Consider the following 22,494-nt stretch of genomic DNA (forward strand, 5'->3'; position numbering starts at 1 on the left):
TGTATTTTTTTCAGGTAACATCATAGACTTCTATAGCACTTGGTTTTTATTTTTGTAATATTGAATATTGTCAATTAGACCGTTGGTTTTCCCGTTTGAATGTGTGTAGAAAAAAAACCAAGTTATATGAGTATCCATTATTCTTTATTGCAAGAAAATAACAAAACAATGACACTGAATGCACGTTTTCACTCTCTAAAATATAATATCAGCACTACTAAAACATAACAATAACTTCATACATACTAACAAACACACTATCTCTGACACTCACATAAATATATATAACTTTTAAATCGTTGGTGGTACTGTTAGCTGTCTGTAAGCTGGGATGATGTGTCCTGCTGGCAGGTATGGTAAGGCTAACACTTTCTTGATGAAGACGTTGACGGCTTTGTCTGCAGAGTAGGCTGTCTTTAATCCAAGGTTGGCGACTTTCCGCATCACTGCCTGACCCCAGTGGAAGGCACATCCCTTGATGTCGGCGTTGGGAAACACGGACTTTACAGCTGACCAGGCTCCTACAAGATAATCGATTATTATTTATCATGATAATAGATACATATTATTAAATAAAAATCATTCACATACACCTCTATTTAGTCGCAAAGCAATTACTATTTTGTGAATATTCATACTTATTTATAATGGTGTGTTCATATTGTGACTTGGATGTAGAGTTGTCTCATTGGCAATCATATCACATCTTGTATTTTGTATCTAATAATTTGTATATATACTTACCAGCTTCAAAATCTAGGCAAAAGGCTTGCACTCTGTGCTGAGGGATCAATTCAACCAGTCTGGTGAATACCTATAAAAAAAGAATTAAAATTATATACATATAATTTTACTGTTATACATCATAATCATATATATAAACATGTGATAAATTAACAAATAGTTGTCTCATTGACATGTACCCAATAAATTTTAATACATGTACTACATTGTATGTTTTCATGATCTTATTGACATATACTCCATATTTAAAACACAATCGTTGTCTCATTGACATATACTCAATAAATTTTGGTACTATAATGTTCTCGTGATGTTATTGACATATACCCTGTATAAAACACAAAAATGGTTATATACTCACTGCTTTGTAATCTTTCTTCTCTCTGCGAGACATCAAGACGAAGAGTAGAGGTATCTGCTTCATACAGTTGTCTTTCTGGATGAAGGCATGGATGGAGAACAGCTGATAGAAAGGCTTCTTCACTACTTTAAAAGTACCATCCAGGTACCACTTCTTTGCAGTTTGTAGTAGTTGCAGCTGCTCTTGTGTGGCAAACATGATGTGACGCTTGTCTCTGACTGTAATATCACCAACAACAAACCCATCACACTTAAGATATGCTGTGTTGATCTGAAAGAGGTTTACATAGTTTAAAATATTTATTGTGATATGAAAAATGATGAAACCCATAATAATACAATAGTAAACTGAAGACAATATATAGCAGTACAACATTATTACTGATGAAGTATTGGTTATGCTCTCAATGTCAAAGGCAGTACAGTGTTATTTATATAATATTAAATTTATGAATTGTTCTACATTTCATAGCTTACTATGCGGTATTGGTTATGCTCAATGTCAAAGGCAGTCATATTATATATAATAATTAAATATATTAAATTTATGAATTGTTCTACATATAACGATTTTGCTTGATGTTTTCTTTTTTATATAAATAATTCTTACCTCAAAAGTCAGATCTTTAGGTTCCTCTGGACGCAATTTCTCTCGAAGTCTGTTTACTGAACGCTCCACATAGCCTGGGTTGGGTAGGTTGAAGTCGTCGTCGCTTACTACTTCCATTGCTGTGTCGACGATGTCACCAGCTGATACATACGGCTGTTCTTCTGCTGCTTTAAGAGCCTAAAATATAAACATAGAATATAATATTTACCTAAAAACGAACTATTAATCTGTATCTATTTTTTATCATTCTATTACTTTTCCCAACTTAATATGTAATCAATACTTTTTTTTGATCTGAGCGTCACTGATATAGTCACATGAACTAAAAAATTAAACCTCTTTAAATTCGCCTCTTATGGATGATTATAGTAACCATTATATTAATGTGTTGTTATATACCTTTGCTCTGACTACAGTCTTCTTGGTAAGACCTGGATCACATGGATGCACATGTTGAATCACCCCAGGAATAAACATGCCACCACGTTGTGCGACTGTTGCCTTACACCAGAGGGACTTGCTACGAACACTACAACGCCAGTGGGTGACTGTGGTACTTGATCTCTGTAAAAATAAACATGAATTATAAAACAATGACGATATTAAAAAAAATTTCGACTGATGTCTGCTCTTATTGATGTCTCTTTGACATATTCTCCAATTTCATGCTCAATTAATATTAAAGAAATATAAGCCCAGTTATGTTCATTGTTGAAGACCGTACATTATCTAAATGTTACAATCTTGATAGTCATTTGTCTCATTGGCACTCAAACCATATTTTTTTTTAAATTATTTTGCGCTCTAAACAATGAATTAGATTATAGTACAGTATTTACTTACCTTGACTGTATAAGCAAAACCGTCACTGCTAACTAGTTTCTTGAATCTTCTCTTACTACCCTGCTCTTCTATGTGGTATGTTACTGGTAGGTTACCGACAACGTTGTCTGGAAGTTCTGGGTCTTCTATGTCACTACAAAATTAATTGAATATCATAATTAGTTTGTATATCGAATAAATGTTTTTGAATATTTGGATTATCAAGATTACAAGATTTTATTCATAACCTCAGACCCATACTTGTGTACAATATATACAAACATATTAATACATAGCAAAACAGAACAAACGAAACACAAATACTTAGTATATTATAAAAGACAATTGGTATAATTAGATTAAGTAATCAATCTGGTTCAACAAACGTTAATTAATATTTGGACAAAGGATGAATATTTGTTTTAATCATTAGCATAGTCTTTCACATCTTTCGAATCTTATCTTTAAGAAACTTACCTTTCTACTATTTCTTCTACTTCTTCAATAGCCAATGAAATATTGAAGGACTGGTCTGGTATAACCTATAAAATGAACACAAATGAACATAAGACTATTGTTTTATTAAATTACACATTAATTAGTTAATTAGATATTATTGAATTATCACCTTGATAGGTGTGATTGAATCATTATATATATCAATAACTAATAAAACATACAACCCCACTTAATTTCACAATTTTAACACATTTAGGATTCATTATCAAATAATAATAATAATTAAATTATTTCCTTGCTACATGCGATTAAATAATATTACTAATAAAGATGTTAAAAAAAAAATTCTTTTCATGGAGAATAGTTTACTAAATACATAAGCAAATATTTAATGATTATGTGATTATATTGGCAAAAAAATGGTGATTATGTGATTACTAGGACCCCCCCATGAGGGGCCTCAGAAGTATTTTCTAACACAATTCTATTAACTTACAGCTTCAGGTTCAGGTGCTGCTTCAGGTTCAGCTTCAGGTTCAGGTTCTGGTTCAGGAGCTACATCTGGTTCAGCTGGCATACACTCGATGCACCTGAAGATTACATCTATTTCTGCATTTACCATGCGTCTGTATTCCAGTTGAGATACTCCTATAAATGAAATAAAGGATAATAAAAATCTGTCTTTATAATGTAGAATGAAAATAATACAAATTCATGATGCAAAAATGTAACATAAATATTTCATGCAAACATATAATACAAATATATGATGTAAATATATAATTCAAATATTTGAACTAATTGAACTAATTGAACTAATTGAACTCTTTTTCTATTCAGCTTTTTACCATTTTACACATGAAAAACACGCAAATTAACATTCCGAAATTTGAAACAAAACTATATAGTATACTGTCTCATATATAAAAACTTATATACAAAATTACAGTTTGATGATATTAAAGAAAAAAGGCAAATTAGAAACTTACCAGTATTGCATAGACGGTGTTGCCACTTTGAACATCCCTCACACTGAAGTGCATGCTGTCGAGGTCTAACATGTTGGAGACAAACCACACAAGGAAACGCCATTGTGATATTAAAAATACAAGCATTCTGTCTTCTCTTTTATAGATAGGATTCGGCAAATCAAACAAAATTTCTCAATTTGAGAAATTTTAAGAACTTAAAAGAAAAACAAAGTTTGTATGTATCAGCTTGGGGATCGGCTTGTACCGTTGTGTATGTAACTATTTGTTATTACACAAGATGAAAGACTTGTTAGAATCAAAGTCAATTGAAAGAAATTGCTAATTACTGCTGATTAATGTTGATGTTTGAATTGTTTTAATCATAATTATACACAATAATCTTGAAAACTTGTAATAAAAACATAATCAATCTAGTTGTTTTATACTCATCTGAAGATTTTTCTTTTTTTACCGTAGTCTACAACTATTACATTATAATAAAAATCATAAATATTTATTAATTACATCATTTATATATCTTTTATTCTGTTCCCTATAAATATATTTTTTATTGGGGCCGGATCGACTTTACATATGGGCCGGATCGACGTGGGGCCGGATCGACGTGGGACGGATCGACTTGGGCCGGATCGACGTGGGGCCGGATCGACCCGAAAGCTACTGGAGATCGGTTTTTGGTTGTGTTTGTGTTGATCAGTCTTTCTATGTTTTGTGTACTGTTTTGTCTGTGGTTTATTTTTAAGCCATGGAGTTATTACTTCTGAGTTTGATTATTCCTATGGTATCTTTTGCCTCTCGTTTTGATAAAAATAAGTTAACCTGCATTTTGACTCGTACATATCTAGAAAGCAGCCACCACATACAATTGTCTCAATACTCAACAAGTTACTCTAATTTCCAGTACCTCATATTTTGATGTTATTGTGTCCAATTTCAAGTTGACATTTATGTACCCTTGTCCAGGACAAGAATATTTTTCTAATTTTTCTCAGTGTGAACAAGAAAAAGGCCAATATTTTTTCATTGAATTAAGAATACTGTGTGTCTGGATAGCACCAAAAAAACATAAGAGTTTAAAAAAATATCAGAAGCAAAAATTCCTCATACTGGTAAGTCAACAGCATAGGTTTCCCTTCAAGTAATAAATATTAGCTAGAATGGAAACACAATAACAAGAGCTTAGCAAAAACTACACTTGAGGTTATAAAGAGCTAGTGTCGCACGACTGAAACATTGTCTATTTCAACAATGGCCTCTCTCCAAATTGATAAAATTTATGAACTAAAACTTTTATTGTTGATCTTGTTTTTCTGATATTAATTTTCGTTTAAAATATTTCTCTTTCTCTGCCACAATTTTTGCCCCCGAAAAATAGTATGTTAGTGTAATAAAATCAAATAACTTGACGATTTCGGCTATATTGATCTATTTGTAGATCTTAACTGCTGATAATAAGTTTTCTTTATCTTCTAGTATCTATTCTATCCACCTTTCAATTTCTATTAATGTCTATTGATATATTCCCTACGTTTCCTGTTGATCAACAAACCATGAATGTATTCAGCAGCAAATATTACACAAAATATTCATTAAGATAATATGTCAAAATATGAAAATACCCTGCTTTATGAAGTTTATACTAGACTACTACACTAAGGCAGTCTTACAAATAAAAAATGTTATTACAGAGATATGTCTTGCTTTTTTTTTTTAAATTCGACAATGCAAATGTTGAAATTAAAATAGCAACACTTTATCATACAAATTTTGCAAGTATTCAAAGACTGAAGGTACATGGCTAAACAATGAGAAATGAGATGTGCCTATGCTAATACAACTGCATACCAAGTACCATTGACTTATCATAAGTAGTTCCCTTTAAACCGACCTAATCACAAACTTATACATAAAAACTAAGCAAAAGTTTCAAAGTCAATAGATCATAACTGAGGGGGTGGGGCCAAATAATCTCCATGGTAATGAGATGTGCCAATGCTAATACAACTGCATACTAAATATCTCGACCTGCCACTAGTGGTTCCCCATAAACCGACCTAATCACAAACTAATACATAAAAACTAAGCAAAAGTTTCAAAGTCAATAGATCATAACTGAGAGGGTGGGGCCAAATAATCTCCATGGTAATGAGATGTGCCAATGCTAATACAACTGCATACTAAATATCTCGACCTGCCACTAGTGGTTCCCCATAAACCGACCTAATCACAAACTAATACATAAAAACTAAGCAAAAGTTTCAAAGTCAATAAGCCATAACTGAAGGGTGGGGCCAAATAATCTCCATGGTAAAGAGATGTGCAAATGCTAATACAACTGCATAACAAATATTTTGACCTGCCACTAGTGGTTCCCCATAAACCACCCTAATCACAAACTTATACATGAAAACTAAGCAAAAGTTTCAAAGTCAACAGAGCATAACTGAGGGGGTGGGACCAAATAATCTCCATGGTAATGAGATGTGCCAATACTAATACAACTGCATACCAAATATCTTTGACTTACCACTAGAAGTTCACCATAAACTAGACCTAACCACAAACTAATAATATATCTCGCTTTTTTACTACGTCAAGCGAGACAAAAAATAATGGGGCAAAATGGAGAAACTGATTTCAATCAGATCACAACAATTATAAAAAAGAGAGCGCATATCCAGTATAGATTATTTATTTCATCCTAGATGCATTGCATTATCAATTCAATTCATCTCATTTGCTCTGTTTTGTCAAAGTGGTTATTTGAAATGTATGAAATAACATAAATAACACCACACAAACTTATTACTCTTTTATTATCTCCTCATTCTTTTGACAACAATTAAGATAACAGCCATTATTTTCTCTTTCTTGTTGACAGCACCATTCATCTTTCATTCTGCAACATCATATTCCAATAACATACTGTGAAAGTACTTTTATTCGTGGGGTACCAATTTTCGTGGTTTTCGTGGATGATTTTATCCACGAATTTAAGTGTCCAACGAAATAAAACAACCATTGTCCAAATCAAGACATGGAAAGATCCCCATCGGTAGGTTTGACCGCTGATATGATCTACAGAATATATTGAATAATGCAGGATTATACCCATTTAATCTTTAATAACCTAAACTGTACAACTTTTGATCTTTTTATTCTCATAAAAAATATTGTTGATCGACAAAAGTCAGATTTCCGGTATTGTTTTGCTAGTATGATAAAGTGTTCATTTTATATCCTCATAGTTCTCCTACATATGGGAAATAATAATTTCATGCTGGGCTTGATTTTGATAAGAATTATTTGACAATTCAAGATACGTTTAAACCATTTATTTATGTTATTGTTTTCTTTAGGTGACATGTTTATGGCCTAATCAACACCTTTGATGGTCTTTAATCTGTTGATCACTTTATCATAGGTTAATTAGTGTTATCACTACGATTTACACGGTCAATGTTTACTTTGCAATTTCCTTCAATCAAGACTATTTGTAACCTTCGTTTCTAAAGGCTTTAATTTTTCAATTATTTTTTTATATTAGAAAACTAAAATCCACGAATTCAAAACTCCACGAACATGTTAATATTACTCAAACCACGAAAATTGATACCCACGAATTAAAGTACTTTCACAGTAACTGACAGCTGTAGTGACTAGCCCTACAAGAAATTTCAAGTTTTATCAGATTTCAGTTTGGGCCAGCCGAGGTCGTCTACCAGACTCTCTGATGGGTCCTCTAACACCTGTGGCCCAGGACCAGGTTTGGTGTGGATTACATATTTTACAGACCCATTCTGTTTACTCAATTTTAACTTCTGGATTTCCTCCTGTAAAATAAAATTTAAAATTACAATCTTTTGTTATAAATTACCAACAGATATAATGCACCATATGTTACTTTTATGAAAAAATTAGGAAAAAGAAACAATTCTTAAAATTATGTGTACAGTACGTTGTATTATTATATACTTCAGTCAAAACTTTGAATATTATCATATGATTTGAAATGAAGAACCTGTATGTACTATAAATTATTTCAATAAAAAGACAAAAAAAGTCATATATATCAATGATTTAGTAATAAGGATCTGACACAGGGCTAAACTAAGAAAAAATCAATAATTTACTATTGTATGATGAGTCTTCTCCATCAACATATTTTAACAAATGTCACTAGTGTAGCAAACACTGTAGAGCAATCAATTGTCCCCTTGTATTTGGTGTGTTTTTTATGCTCAATAATTAATTTTCTGTATAGTTATTTGGAGACAATTGTTTGTCATTTACTATTTTTGCGCAATGTATCGCCCGTTTTTCTTTGACTTATGCTTTTTGGCTGTCCCTTAAAATCTTTTCCTCCTTTTTTGTATTTACATCAACTACTTCTATATAAAAAGTTGCACTCCTTACAAAATATTTAGGTAAGTTTGGATAATATCAGAACACTAGTTCAAATGGCATTTCATTGAAAATACAGTTATCAATTTCTGAGCAGATAATGACTGATCAAAAATCTACTATAAATTCAGAAATTATTGGGAGGTTTTTATTGATGCGAATAATGTGACTGGGTGAGTATCAAAATATCAAAACTCAGATTCTTATATCTTATACATATATTTGTAGAGTGGGGTGCGCATATTCGCCGGGGACACAATTTCGCCGTTTTATAATTTTGAGTAGTAAATACTTCAAAAGATGGCTGAAATGGAAGAAATATGCCGGTAACTAAGATTTTTATAACAAATATGATTTTATTTTAAACTACGACAAAATTGCGGCACTTACCGCAAAAGACCGAAAAACGGATAACGATTTTCGGCCCATTTCCTAAATGAATAACACGATTTCAAAGAAGTATTTCTTAGTAAATCTTTGACTGATTGCCCTAAATTTCAATTCTGTACACCTTTAAAATGTCTGCTATTGCCATCTATGATGAAATTGATTTGAAAAATATTGTTTAAAGCTGCAGTTATTTGGGTTTAAATAGATGTAAAAAACGGCGAATATGTGTCCCCCATTGACAAAACATCAGGCAGTTTCAAACACCCTTTAATCTAACTTTTCAGATGATTATTTTCAAACAAACACGTTTTCAAGCTTAAGAATATTTTGCATTTGAAGTTATCTTCATATAGAAATATCAGTATACTTCAAAAACATATAGACCTGAACATAAACTGTGGAAAACATGGAAAGATATGGCGAAAATGAGCACCCCACTCTATTCAGATTTTCCTGAAATCCCATTAATTAATATAGTATAATTGTTTATTTCTCAAAAATCGCAATCATAAATGCACACAATAATTTCTTAATTTACAGTTCTTACTGTGTGTAAAGTGTGTTCTGTTATAGGTAAACCCTGTATTGTGGTGTGTCCATTCTCAGGCAGGAAAAAGTGTTTCACCAGTGAATAAAATCTGGGTACTTCTGAATCTAACATGAACAAGCAGGCATTAGGACCAGCATCAAATGTGTATGATACCTAAAAAAATATGGCTACAATAAATAAACTCTGTGTTATCATGTATACTACTATATCTTCATACATAACTAACACATAACAAGCTAACATACATCACAATCATATGATGATCTGGTTTATTGGTCTTTTAGACATTTATATATTAAAATGAGATCCAATCTGAAAAATAATTGTTTATTATGATAAATGGTTTAAATTGAGGATAAGTGGTGAGTGTACACATACAGGCCAAATGAAGACTTTTCACCAAACTGTTGATTTCCACTCAAATCCTACATGCAACATTATTTAGATAAATAAAATTAATCTTTTAAAGATATCAAAGTGAAAATATTTTGTTTATTTATAATTATCTCCCTTAATCCAAAATACTATAATTGTAAAACCAACCTTTACATCCTCATGGATATTATTATACTGATGAACTAATCTAATGATCTTGTGTGATGTGTCTGTCATGTACGAAATGGGAGGATATGTATCTAAACACACTGCATGGAGCTGGTTACTCTCCTGAAAACACAAAACACGATAAAGATTGATTTAGAGAATATGTACATAGTAACATAATATGGCATTGTTTTCTCCCCTCCCCCAGACCCCTAATCACAGTCACAAAGTAGCAGAATCTGGGAAATTGGAAGATATGCAAATAACTATCACTTTCCTTAAAGAACAATGTAATTTCAAAAAGCAATTGGATGCCTAGGTTTACAGTAGATTGTAATGATAAGTTACTAAATACTAAACATGTTTAGCAACACTCATTTTCAGGTTCATATTAGTGCTAATAGATCTCATTTTTAGCAGCACTTTGTTCAGGCTCAAATTAGTACTAATAGATCTCATTTTCACCAGCACTCATTTTCAGGCTGATATTAGTGCTAATAGATCTCATTTTTAGCAGCACTCATTTTCAGGCTCATATTAGTGCTAATCTATCTCATTTTTAGCAGCACTCATTTTCAGGCTCATATTAGTGCTTATCTATCTCATTTTAAGCAGCACTCATTTTCAGGCTCAAATTAGTACTAATACATCTCATTTTCAGCAGCACTCATTTTCAGGCTGATATTAGTGCTAATCTATCTCATTTTTAGCAGCACTCATTTTCAGGCTCATATTAGTGCTAATAGATCTCATTTTTAGCAGAACTCATTTTCAGGCTCATATTAGTGCTTATCTATCTCATTTTTAGCAGCACTCATTTTCAGGCTCATATTAGTGCTAATCCATCTCATTTTTAGCAGCACTCATTTTCAAGCTCAAATTAGTGCTAATAGATCTCATTTTCAGCAGCACTCATTTTCAGGTTCAAATTAGTGCTAATAGATCTCATTTTAGCAACACTAATTTTCAGGCTCATATTAGTGCTAATAGATATGATTTTTAGCAGCACTCATTTTCAGGCTCATATTAGTGCTAATCTATCTCATTTTTAGCAGCACTCATTTTCAAGCTCATATTAGTGCTATTCTATTTTACTTTTTAGCAGCACTCATTTTCAGGCTCAAATTAGTGCTAATAGATCTCATTTTTAGCAGCACTCATTTTCAGGCTCATATTAGTGCTAATCTATCTCATTTTCAGCAGCACTCATTTTCAGGCTCAAATTAGTGCTAATAGATCTCATTTTAGCAGCACTTATTTTCAGGCTCATATTAGTGCTAATCTATCTCATTTTTAGCAGAACTCATTTTCAGGCTCATATTAGTGCTAATACATCTCATTTTAGCAGCACTTATTTTCAGGCTCATATTAGTGCTAATAGATCTCATTTTCAGCAGCACTCATTTTCAGGCTCATATTAGTGCTAATAGATCTCATTTTAGCAGCACTTATTTTCAGGCTCATATTAGTGCTAATCTATCTCATTTTTAGCAGCACTTATTTTTAGGCTCATATTAGTGCTAATAGATCTCATTTTCAGCAGCACTCATTTTCAAGCTCATATTAGTGCTAATCTATCTCATTTTTAGCAGCACTCATTTTCAGGCTCATATTAGTGCTAATAGATCTCATTTTTAGCAGCACTCATTTTCAGGCTCAAATTAGTGCTAATAGATCTCATTTTCAGCAGCACTCATTTTCAGGCTCATATTAGTGCTAATAGATCTCATTTTAGCAGCACTTATTTTCAGGCTCATATTAGTGCTAATCTATCTCATTTTTAGCAGCACTTATTTTTAGGCTCATATTAGTGCTAATAGATCTCATTTTCAGCAGCACTCATTTTCAAGCTCATATTAGTGCTAATCTATCTCATTTTTAGCAGCACTCATTTTCAGGCTCATATTAGTGCTAATAGATCTCATTTTTAGCAGCACTCATTTTCAGGCTCAAATTAGTGCTAATAGATCTCATTTTAAGCAGCACTCATTTTCAGGCTCATATTAGTGCTAATAGATCTCATTTTCAGCAGCACTCATTTTCAGGCTCAAATTAGTGCTAATAGATCTCATTTTAAGCAGCACTTATTTTCAGGCTCATATTAGTGCTAATAGATCTCATTTTCAGCAGCACTCATTTTCAGGCTCATATTAGTGCTAATCTATCTCATTTTCAGCAGCACTCATTTTCAGGCTCAAATTAGTGCTAATAGATCTCATTTTAGCAGCACTTATTTTCAGGCTCATATTAGTGCTAATAGATCTCATTTTTAGCAGCACTCATTTTCAGGTTCATATTAGTGCTAATAGATCTCATTTTTAGCAGCACTCATTTTCAAGCTCATATTAGTGCTAATAGATCTCATTTTCAGCAGCACTCATTTTCAGGCTCAAATTAGGGCTAATAGATCTCATTTTCAGCAGCACTCATTTTAGGCTCAAATTAGTGCTAATAGATCTCATTTTTAGCAACACTTATTTTCAGGCTCATATTAGTGCTAATAGATCTCATTTTAAGCAGCACTCATTTTCAGGCTCATATTAGTGCTAATAGATCTCATTTTCAGCAGCACTCATTTTCAGGCTCATATTAGTGCTAATAGATCTCATTTTTAGCAGCACTCATTTTCGAGCTCATATTAGTGCTAATAGATCTCATTTTAGACTCATATTAGTGCTAATCAATCAAACTAACATTTGAAAAGTATTTAGGGGTCTACAATCCAGAAGGCTGTAGAGACACTGACAAACACACTCATGGTTGCCTCATATTTATTTTTGCTCCATAATATAGAAACAGAACTTGATAGAAAGCATCTGTGCATGTAAGTATTAGTTAAAACAAAAAATTATACCTCACAGCAATTTTTTTTTATTTATCTAAAATTGAAGACAATTATTTTACCTTCATTGTTATCTCAGCAAATGTTTTAAAATCTTTGTTCATTATAGCATCTGTCATTTGATCTTCCTTGGTTTGAAGACCAGACAGCCTCTGTTTGAGTAGCTCACTGGTTTCCACTGTTGTCTGCATCCCTGCTGTACTACTGGTATGTTTTGTCTGGTCACTTACCTGAAAATAAAAATTCATGGGAGATAATCAAGACAACTCCTTAAAACTTTTGCTTTATATTATGCAAACTTATCTCAGTGATTTACAATATATGAACAATGGTTTTCAACAATCAATAGACTTAAACATACTCACACTCATTCTAAAAATATAGAAAATTAGAAATAGTGACATTTATAGTATATAATCTGTAAATATTGTTTTTTGTTTTTTTGCACATCTGATGAAAAATTCTTTATTGCACTAACATGTTGTTAACAACTGCCTTTTATAGTACAACTATTCAATATAGGTTCACTCCTGTGTGACAATCATCAAATTAACCAGGGGACTGACTTGAATAAAATGTGTAGTCTTCTTTGTTCGAAAATATATATTAGTATTTTTACATTTATTTTGTGGATATCTGTTATCTCCTTTATTTTTTTTTGTTTACAGAAGTTCAGTAAATTTACTTATATTTTTGTTTATAAACATCAGAAACTATCGATTCTTACCACTAAAATAAGCACAGAAAGTTCTGGCCAGTGAGTATGTGGTGCTATCTGTCTGGCTTTAGAATCAGAACCATCCTCATTTGTTCCTTTATCCCAGGTTACAAATCCTCCATATATACTTCTACAGGCACTGCCTGAACCTTGTCTGCAACAAATGATAAGCAAATCAATTTAATCTGAAAATATCAACTATAGATTAAGTCTTATTTGTGGGGAACTGACTTTCAAAGATTTGTGGGTAACAGTTAAATTTATAAAGTGTTTTTTATGGTTTGTTTGGAGAACTTGTATGGACCTTGATATGGCCTTAATCTGTTGAAACCTGCATTTTTTAATCTAATCTTTACACAAAATACATTTGGATGTAAGACGTGTACGGATTGATACTTTAGACATCCTCAAAGATACTTGATTATTTTACTAGTTGGTATTGACTTTCAGTAACAGTGAGTGCCCTCAGATCTATACCTTGTGTCTTTCTTGTCAGCGACTAATAAATTAATGGTTGTTACTTGCTCATATCTGTCATATTTGTTATAAATTATCTATATTATGTTTCTATGTTCAGTAGACCATGGGTTCAAAACTCTTATTTAAAATTAGAAAGATCATATCATAGGGAACATGTTTTATTCTATTTCAAGATGACTGAACTTCAACTTCATTAAAATCTACTGTTTTTGGTAAAGGATGAATGAATGAACAAACACACTGACAGAAAAACGTAATGTCCCTAGGTGGGGCATGTAAATTTAAACTTCTATATCAAATGAACAAGACTGGAACATAATGTTTTTGCTCTAATCACTGGATATCTTAAACAAACAACAAAATTTATTTGATTTGTGATAGAATTACATGTAAAATCAATGGACTTATTTAAATAATTTACCTTGCAATGTCTGATAATTCTCCTTTTACATTGAGTAATTTTGCTAATGTATAAACTGAAATGAAAACAAACACACAATATAGTCATAATACATTGAACCATTTACTATATTATAGGTAATTCTTAAGTGGAGGTGTAATCACGTTGATTTTTTTTTTTTTACCTATATTGATGTGAGTTCCCAAAACAACTGATTTTACATGTGAAAAAAAAATAATTTTCAGGTTTCAGTCCGCTACAAAACAAGTGGTTTCCATAAATACAACTACATATTGAAGTTGTAGCTTTTAATACTTTTGCAAGTAGTAGAATGCTTTCAAAGGGAGAATATTGTAAGGCAATAAAATAACTATCAGTTATTCAGATGAAGTGTGACAATTTGACAGATATATAGTTTTGCTTGTTTGCCAAAAGCATGGATTATAAAAGCACCCTGTGAAATTCTTAAATCTTTAAAGTTTAGACATTATTCTAATATGACTTATTTTTGTGACCAACATTGAAATTTTTTTCTCAAATTGGGTGCTAAACTAAAAATTGATTTGAATTAGGGAATAAAATTATCCATCTTGTTCACAAACAGTTTGGAAACACTGGACCAAAGTTTTTATCAACATAAACTACATAAAAACATAAATTCTAGTCACAGGCCAATTTATCAAAAATTCATTCAAAATAGATTTTCCCCAATTTTGAGGCATATTTATAAAGATCTACTAACCTAAGCACCCGTAACCTGCAGCAGAAGAAGCCAAGCCTGCAGCCGTAGGGAAATTATTCTCTGACACAATGTGCAGTTTCCAGTTCAATCTCGGATTTGTCTCTCCATCACTTTTTCTTTTTCTAGCTCTTCTTTTTACTGTAAGCACATAACTCAATAAATTGCTGAGCATGGAAATTATCAAGACTTACCCAATTTTAAAATTAAGGTGGTACCAAACACCTTGACTAAATGTAATTTGGCTTGTTTAATTTTCAGAAAAATTGACAAAATATTAACTTTGCCCCTATAACATGTATAACAAAAATATAAAAATTTCAAAAAAAACTAAACCACATACTTTATGGAAAAAATCTCATTGGATATACAGCAGTTTTACAAACACTAATTGTGATCATTGAAAAGCTATATATTTCTTTAACAATATAATGTGATTAAAACAGAGTTATCTCCCTGTAGTGTTATCCATAAATAATTAAGAATTATATACTGAATGAACATCTTAAATTCCCCAGAACTCTTATGAACATGTTGAAGTTAACAATTGTTTTACAGTCATTAGGGCAAAAAAACATAGCAATAGCAGCTAATAAAGCAAATGTTAAGGAGAAAATGCTTGGGTCAGAGCTTAAAATGATAATAGGAATCACAAATAAAAACATACTTTTTTCTGCCAAACATTAAAAAAAAAAAATACAAAGTCTTACCTGCACTGATGACTGCTTGTAATCTGCTGTTGTTTATGTCCTCTTCTCTAGAATAAAAAATATATATTCTTAAAATTGAATACAAGATTGCTACACAGTAGGAAAATGTCTGCACTGCTGTAATCATGTGAAGCTGATCATACTTAACTGTCATTTGTGTACGACATATTCTGCTGGATTAATTGGACTTTGCCTATCATATGCTTATTACATGTATTACAGCATACTCAGACCTTTTAGGGGTATTACATGCTAAAAATGTCATATCCAAATGACACTTTAAAAGTATGGTCAACTACACATGATGTTCAATAATCTAACCATGTATGAAAGGTTTTGACTTAATAATCTTTGTGAGGTGTCAAAAATATCTCCAACAGAATAATAATAATGATGTGAACACATTTTTTTTATCTGATATATATATCAGAAATACAATATCAGTTAACATGGTAAAGTGTGTGTTTCCAGAAGTAGACATGGTAGACAAGCATTGTTAAAATATAACATAAAAACAAGCTATATGTAGACTGTTTAACATGATGTTTTCGATCATATAACTTTTGATATGAAGATAAGAAGATTATTGGGTGAGGTCTTTCTGAAGTTTACCAGAGCTTTGCCTACTTTTAATACTACTTAACTAAGGTTCTGCAATGCTGGTATAAATTTCTGAAGATAAATAAATAAATTAAGCTTTATAAAATAACTTCTATAAAGACTTACACACCATTCAGCCAGATCTGATCGTTTGTAAAGTTTGGACAGGCAGCTATTGTAGTTTTAGTCCTCAGCTGAAAATAAAGTGTAAAATATACATGTTGATTACTGTGGATTCATTTATTTTCGTGGGTACCAATTTTCGTGGTTTGAGGAAAATTTGCATATTTGTGGATATTTAATTTCGTGGTTTTGGCAAAGTCTGCACACATTACTTTAGAAAATTTGTAATTCGTTGAATATTTAAATTCATGGTTCTCCTGTACCCACAAAACCATAAAAATTAGTATACAACGAATATAAATGAATTCACAGTATTTTTTTTACTATTCATGAAAATACTATTTTCAAAAAATCTTTCACAAATTTTATAATTTATTTCCTGCCAAAGACCATATGAGTATTTTCAACAGATGTAAATTACCAACAGTTGATAGTGTTGTGCTATAAGTATTACATGCACATTTTTTTTTTATTTCAAGCATTGACATTCATTTTTTTAATTTTTAAAATGTTAGATTTTCATATTCATGCATCATGTGCATCAGTCAGGGGTGGTACTTAAACAAGTGATTTCAAAATCACTTCTTTGAGTGATTTTTGCTGTGAAATATTTAAAATTTTCGCACAAACTTTTCAAAATCACTGAAACAGGTAATTTGAGAAGTTAAAATTTAATCACTTCAATAAGTGTTTATAACATTTTTTGGATATTTTTCCCACAAGCTTGATTTTTTTATTAATAAAAAGACCAAAATTCCATTGAAAAAACAACTATGTACATGCAGAAATTGTCATTTGCTTGATAAGCCTGCCAGTTTTTACAGTTTATTTGAATATGCAAAAACTGGAATAATTTGTAGATCAGGACATAACCTTAAAATAAATCATTCTAATTCTAAAGAAAACAAGTCAGGTCACCTTATATTGTTGACCTTTGTCTGATAGTAAGAGTAGTTAATGAATATTTGATTACAGAACAATTCCCAAGGGTACTTTTAAAACCTTTAGCGCACTAACTTACTGCCCAAGCGCACTGGTGAAATTGATATCCAAAGATAAAGGGATAATTGATTTATGTAGGAAAATTATAGAAAAGTTTGTGAAAATATGGAAAATCAATGAAATTAGCATTTGAAGATCAAAGAAAACACCAAAATCACTTAAATAGGTGATAACTGAATATACAATTTCACTGAAATAGGTGATCATGAAATCACTTGTTTAAGTAGCACCCCTGACTGTGCATAGAAACAGGAAAAGACTTTCTATGAAATGGAAATAGCATTATAATCATGATACAACATAGTAATAAGACTATGATTCTGGTTCATTTTCCGATACCAATATTTTTGGGGATTAAAAATAAATAGCATTTTCACGGATATCATATGGATATCATGGTTTTGCCTGCAGTCTGTATACAAATCCTATAAAAAAAAACTTTGTTTAATATTAAAGAAGTTGTTTTTCTATATTACCCATGATATCAATGAATATAGGCAACCCACCAAATCATTATTGAAAAATAATTTGACATAAAAAAAATTGTCAAGAGGAACACAGCCTGCATTCATGTGAGAAAATGACCCATATTTTCATGAAAAATATTCTGATTAACGGTCATGCAGGTTTGATATGAAAAAAAACAACTAACTGAGCGAAAGCTGTTGATGTGGAAGATGCTAGATTTGTTCATTTATTAGGTTTATATATTCAACCAATAAGTTAAGGAGACAGGTCTATTTGGACAGAAGCTTATAAGAGGGTTTAAAGGGTTATTTTCATGCAACTTTTTTGCCATTTTTATTTCACGTGCAGCTCTGAAAAAGGTTCGTTGTTCAATGTGTTTCATGAAATCAGTAAAAAGATCAACCTGCAACCATTTTTCAATTGTTCGTTCATCGTGAAATGGCTATTTTGTTGGTCTCATTGGGGTCTAAGTGTGACGTGGGATTGCTGATTTTTTTTGTAAGAGTGACACGTGAAAGTCAAATTATTGTGCCGTGAAAACGGGAAATGAAGTCTGGCGGGACACTGGAAATTACAAACTAGAGGCTCTAAAGAGCCTGTGTCGCTCACCTTGGTCTATGTGCATATTAAACAAAGGAGTCAAAAATGGATTCATGACAAAATTGTATTTTGGTGATGGTGATGTGTTTGAAGTTCTTACTTTACTGAACATTCTTGCTTCTTACAATTATATCTATAATGAACTTTGCCCATTAGTAACAGAGAAAAATATTTGGTAAAAATTTACATAAATTTACCAAATTAATGAAAATTGTTAAAAATTGACTATAAAGGGCAATAACTCCTTAAGGGGTCAATTGACCATTTAGGTCATGTGGACTTATTTGTAGATCTTACTTTGATGAACATTATCGCTGTTTACAGTTTATCGCTATCTATAATAGTATTCAAGATAATAACCAAAAACAGCAAAATTTCTTTAAAAATTACCAATTGGAGGGCAGCAACCCAACAACCGGTTGTCCAATTCATTTGAATATTTCAGGGCAGATATATATTGACTTGATTAACAATTTAATTCCTTGTCAGATTTCCTCTAAATGATTTGGTTTCAGAGTTATAAGCAAAAAACCACATTTTACCCCTGTTCTATTTTTAGCCGTGGTGGCCATCTTGGTTGGATGGCCAGGTCATCGGACACATTTTTCAAACAAGGTACCTCAAAGATAATTGTGGTTAAGTTTGAATTAATTTGGCCCAGTAGTTTCAGAGGAGAAGATTTTTGTAAATGATAACTAAGATTTACGAAAAATGGTTAAAAATTGACTATAAAGGGCAATAACTCCTAAAGGGGTCAACTGACCATTTCGGTCATGTTGACTTATTTGTAAATCTAACTTTGCTGAACATTATTGCTGTTTACAGTTTATCTCTATCTATAATAATATTCAAGATAATAACCAAAAACGGCAAAATTTCCTCAAAATTACCAATTCAGGGGCAGCAACCCAACAACAGGTTGACCGATTCATCTGAAAATTTCAGGGCAGATAGATCTTGACCTGATAAACATTTTTACCCCACATCAGATTTCCTCTAAATGCTTTGGTTTTTGAGTTATAAGCCAAAAACTGCATTTTACCCCTATGTTCTATTTTTAGCAGGGCGGCCATCTTGGTTGGTTGACCGGGTCACGCCACACATTTTTTAAACTAGATACCCCAAAGATGATTGTGGCCAAGTTTGGATTAATTTGGCCCAGTAGTTTCAGAGGAGAAGATTTTTGTAAAAGATTACTTAGATTTATGAAAAATGGTTAAAAATTGACTATAAAGGGCAATAACTCCTAAAGGGGTCAACTGACCATTTCGGTCATGTTGACTTATTTGTAAATCTAACTTTGCCGAACATTATTGCTGGTTACAGTTTATCTCTATCTATAATAATATTCAAGATAATAACCAAAAACAGCAAAATTTCCTCAAAATGACCAATTCAGGGGCAGGAACCCAACAATGGGTTGACCGATTCATCTGAAAATTTCAGGGCAGATAGATCTTGACCTGATAAACATATTTACCCCATGTCAGATTTCCTCTAAATGCTTTGGTTTTTGAGTTATAAGCCAAAAACTGCATTTTACCCCTATGTTCTATTTTTAGCCGTGGCGGCCATCTTGGTTGGTTGACCGGGTCACGCCACACATTTTTTAAACTAGATACCCCAATGATGATTGTGGCCAAGTTTGGTTCAATTTGGCCCAGTAGTTTCAGAGGAGAAGATTTTTGTAAAAGTTAACGACGACGGACGACGACGGACGACAGACGACGGACGACGACGACGACGACGGACGCCGGACGCAAAGTGATGGGAAAAGCTCACTTGGCCCTTCGGGCCAGGTGAGCTAAAAAATGAGAATTTCTTACGTACTTAGTGTAAGCAGGATACGGGAATCTGACACAACAATAAGCGGGATCCAGGATCAGAACCCCCCCAATGAGACCCCCTATTTTATTTTGCGTTCTTCTGTGCACATACCCCCCTTTACACCCCTCTTATAACCATGCCAAATAAATAAACATTAGCTGCATATTCACCATGTTCACAATACCTCATTCTGATGAAGTGTCACACTAACTGAAGAGTTCAATGGCAGTATCAATTTCTCATTTCTCTTTCCCCCTGAAATTTAGAAAAAAAAAATATTCATTACATTTTGAATTATAGGTCATTTTTAAATTATAATTCATTTCCTATTGCATATATTGTAATGTCTTAAAAACAGGCGACCATGTCTAATGATGTCACATGAAAAGAACACAATTTTCCACAAATCTTTGAAAAGGAATGATATTTTTTTAGATATCGTCTACAAATCATTAGAGAATTAGATTTTACCACTATCATGACTATATCATGTGTATAACAATACCTCTCAACTCTCAACAGTAAAATTTTACATATATTCAAAACGCATGACAAGACTCAAAAAATACTGCAACACACTTGATGCAGTTGTGGAATCTATATATCATGTATATAAATATAAGAAGATGCTGTTTTTTTTAAAGCAATTCTCTATTCCTGATTTTTTCATAAGCTGTATATTGTTAACATAATTATAACATGTCTAGTGTGTTTATGAAGTTATACATACATGTATGAAACACAAGTGTGCACAAACTGAAATGTATCACCTGCTTTTATAACTGTGTTTGATATTTTGTTGGTACATGTAGTCATACATTTTTACTACAAATATCACATAAACTTAAGTCTTCACATATTCATAATCCATGAAATGAGTCAAGGTCAGATAAACCATTTACCAATAGTGAATACAGACAGACATGTAGTTATTGTATTTCATATATATACTAAATATAGTTTACATATTACATATAGTCATGATACATGTAGTATTAAAACAAGAAAAAGACCAGTGAAACCATGAAATTGTAATATTGAACAAAGAACATGAAGAACAATGAAAAAGAGGTATAACTGTATAATCATGTTTTTATTTCAATTTGAATTATTAACATGATTAATGTATTTTACATTTACATGATTAAATTGATTGATTGGTGGTTACTTAACGTCCAGTGGCAAATATTTCATGCATGTTTTACATGGTTAACATGGTTTAAGGACATGAACTAATTAACAATTAATAAAATAGGTAGGCCCTGTCACAGCCTCACAGGTGCTTGAGGATAGGATCCTGTATGAGCCCCATATAGTACTTCCCCCTTATTATCATAAATCTCAGATTTTTCGATACATATCACTTATATGTACCATATATATACTAATATATCATATTTTTACTATAAATATGCATGTTTACTATCAACGTGAATCTCAACTATAGCGCTCCTGTCCTCAAGCATCTGTGGGCCCTGTAATATAGGCAATCCATGATGATGGTTTAATAAGCCATTGGAAAGTGAGGGTACATGTATATTGGATAGGGATAAACATTTTGCTAAAATGGCTGCAACAGACCTACATACGAGGGGGAGGACAGGGGTAAGGGAGACAGGGAGAAAGGGGGTAGAAGAAAGGAGAGGAAGGCTGGGAGAAAGGAGAAAATGTTGGAGAAAAAAATAAAATATGAAAAAATAAAATATCTCTCTTTTTTCCGGTAAATTAAAAAAAAAAAATAAGGAGAAGAGGGGTAGGAGAAAGGAGAAGAGGGGTGGGAGAAGGGAGAAGGGAGAAGGGAGAAGGGTACCCCCTGTCCCCCCCCTCACCTATACCCCTAAAGGATCTGAATTTTCAAGGTAAATGGCTACTTATACGACCTTTACTGCTTTTGAATAGTAGCACCTGGCCCTTACATTTACATTAAAATTGCCATTGACACTGTAGTTCCTTACAATATTTAATAACAGCAATATTTACAGGTCCTGTGCAGGTGGCACACTGCATTTCCTGGCTTGTGTAAGATGAAGGAAAACTACTGAAAGCTTCCGAAAGTAAATATTATTGACCGTGGCCTGTATTCTATATTTTTTTTTTTTTTTTCAATCATA

General features: G+C 32.1%; 2 protein-coding genes across 2 annotated transcripts; both read right to left on the minus strand.

Moving 5' to 3' along the window:
- Positions 1 to 291: 291 nt before the first annotated feature.
- Positions 292 to 4,640, minus strand: LOC143081063 (uncharacterized). Its single transcript, XM_076257298.1, has 9 exons — positions 3,985 to 4,640; positions 3,492 to 3,643; positions 3,014 to 3,078; positions 2,558 to 2,690; positions 2,114 to 2,278; positions 1,715 to 1,891; positions 1,106 to 1,375; positions 745 to 814; positions 292 to 521 (listed from the first exon to the last, which is right to left on the minus strand). Exons 1-9 carry the CDS (start codon positions 4,085 to 4,087, stop codon positions 292 to 294), a joined length of 1,365 nt encoding a protein of 454 aa, XP_076113413.1. The 5' UTR covers positions 4,088 to 4,640.
- Positions 4,641 to 6,784: 2,144 nt separating this feature from the next.
- Positions 6,785 to 22,458, minus strand: LOC143080658 (diphosphomevalonate decarboxylase-like). The gene is made up of 12 exons (XM_076256627.1): positions 22,339 to 22,458; positions 20,568 to 20,638; positions 16,490 to 16,557; positions 15,764 to 15,810; positions 15,057 to 15,194; positions 14,336 to 14,390; positions 13,444 to 13,588; positions 12,779 to 12,946; positions 9,875 to 9,997; positions 9,329 to 9,484; positions 7,626 to 7,820; positions 6,785 to 6,912 (listed from the first exon to the last, which is right to left on the minus strand). Exons 1-11 carry the CDS (start codon positions 22,388 to 22,390, stop codon positions 7,665 to 7,667), a joined length of 1,179 nt encoding a protein of 392 aa, XP_076112742.1. The 5' UTR covers positions 22,391 to 22,458; the 3' UTR covers positions 6,785 to 6,912; positions 7,626 to 7,664.
- Positions 22,459 to 22,494: the final 36 nt, after the last annotated feature.

Source organism: Mytilus galloprovincialis, chromosome 6 (genome assembly GCF_965363235.1).
Source record: "Mytilus galloprovincialis chromosome 6, xbMytGall1.hap1.1, whole genome shotgun sequence".
NCBI lineage: Eukaryota > Metazoa > Mollusca > Bivalvia > Mytilida > Mytilidae > Mytilus > Mytilus galloprovincialis.